Here is a 1,591-nt window from a genome sequence, read left to right as displayed (position 1 = left end):
GTCTTCACTCAGTGGTCTATCTGACAAGTAAATATGTTTAGTTGTAAAAAACTAGTCGTCTATCGGTTTATCTGGTTGGACAAGTGGATTACAAACGTCCTGTTCTCGGTCGAGGATGTGGTTGAGTGGGTATTTTCTGTTCACGTGCTTGCGTTTGATCATCGGTCAATAAACACATTGACATCGACCCAACGAACGGGAAGAACTCCCTAATAGCTTAGCATAAAGCAGAGTTGTAAAAAACAGTCCAATTGACAAAAAGAAAAAGATTGCGAAATTCAGGTTGTTAAATCGGCCAATCTGTTGGGGAGAGAGAGAGTAGATCACAACGCAACAATCGAGCTGATCAGTTGGAACAGGACTGATGAAGTAGAGGTGTTCGACCAGCCACTCAAGTACAAGGTGACACGACGACGCAGCACGGACTTTAAAAAGTTAAATCAAGTTGCGAACTTTGTGCAACTAAGGAAGCACGATGTAGATACTAGTTACAGGAAAGGAGCGAGCGCTAACTCAATCATGCACCGATGATGTCTGCTCGGCTGCGGACTAGACGTTGTCAATCCAGTAGCCTGACTCGACAAACAACCCAGCACTTTGTTGGCGCCCCATAGCTACTCGTATTTGGTAACATTGCCATCGAATATAGTTGATGCCCCTGGATTTGAAAAAAGGATTTAATGTGGGATAGTGAATGTTCCTCATGGGTTAGCACTCTTCGCCCTTTTGTTCTTTTGGATTTCGGGAGCGTAACCTGTGATGAAATATTTTGGTTCACTGCCAAATATCCATTCTGTTTTGCGGTCATGAGTGCGTGTTTGTTGATCATTCCATCTTATACTTATACTTCACAGGAAATCTTTTTCCCAATACCACCACACCAATGCCAGAGCCACCTTCAGGTACACCTGACCATGTCGTAGAAGCTCGTTTGAAGGCCAGTGCAAATGCTCGCCTGACAGCGCTGCGTCAGATCAATGTGCTTCTTAATGCGGCAGTACTACAGATGAACGCATACCTTAACGCTTCCACGGATACCAATAACCCATGGTTGAATGGCTTCAATCCTACAGTATCATCGGCAGATGCCGTTGGAGTGATACAGAATGATTCGGACAGGTATGTTCATTCGTGGTTTGTCAGTCTGTCCGGTGTGTTTTGAAGCTGAAGGACTGCTTATTTTTTCACCACTTGTGAAAGTACACCAATTCAAATCATAATGAAGCCTCCTACTCGCCAAATGTTTGCTCATTTCAACATTGTGCGTAAGCAAACACCTGGTGCTGGACCGCAGTAGTTGGATCAGCAAATTATACTCATCGGACTAAGGTGGTTGAGACATACAATGTTCGTACTCGACAACCGTCGTGCAAAGTAAGCACCACTTTCTATTCCAGTCCTTTGCTGGTGAAAGGTTTGTGCTCTGACACAGCAACTCGAAATGAATTTAGCCACAGGTGGTCCGAGTTCTGTAGGATCGTTGGGCCGGTTTGAGGTTTGTCTGATTTTTCTTGCAATTGACTGTAGGCGGTGCGGAGTAGTGCACTTAACCCAGTCTAAGTGCCTGCACGCTGTCCAATCCAAGTGACAT

General features: G+C 44.8%; 1 protein-coding gene across 1 annotated transcript; it reads left to right on the top strand.

Annotated features, from left to right (window-relative positions):
* Positions 1-883: 883 nt before the first annotated feature.
* On the top strand, positions 884-1,372 carry T265_15867 (hypothetical protein; the record flags this gene model as incomplete). Its single annotated transcript, XM_009179269.1, has 2 exons — positions 884-1,151; positions 1,271-1,372. Coding segments are annotated over 2 exons (369 nt in total), but the record flags the coding sequence as incomplete, so codon positions are not given.
* Positions 1,373-1,591: the final 219 nt, after the last annotated feature.

The sequence above is a fragment of the Opisthorchis viverrini genome (genome assembly GCF_000715545.1).
Source record: "Opisthorchis viverrini unplaced genomic scaffold scaffold6342, whole genome shotgun sequence".
Taxonomy (NCBI): Eukaryota; Metazoa; Platyhelminthes; class Trematoda; order Opisthorchiida; family Opisthorchiidae; genus Opisthorchis; species Opisthorchis viverrini.
Note: the sequence above shows the minus strand (reverse complement) of the source record. Positions and strands in the feature narration are given on the sequence as shown.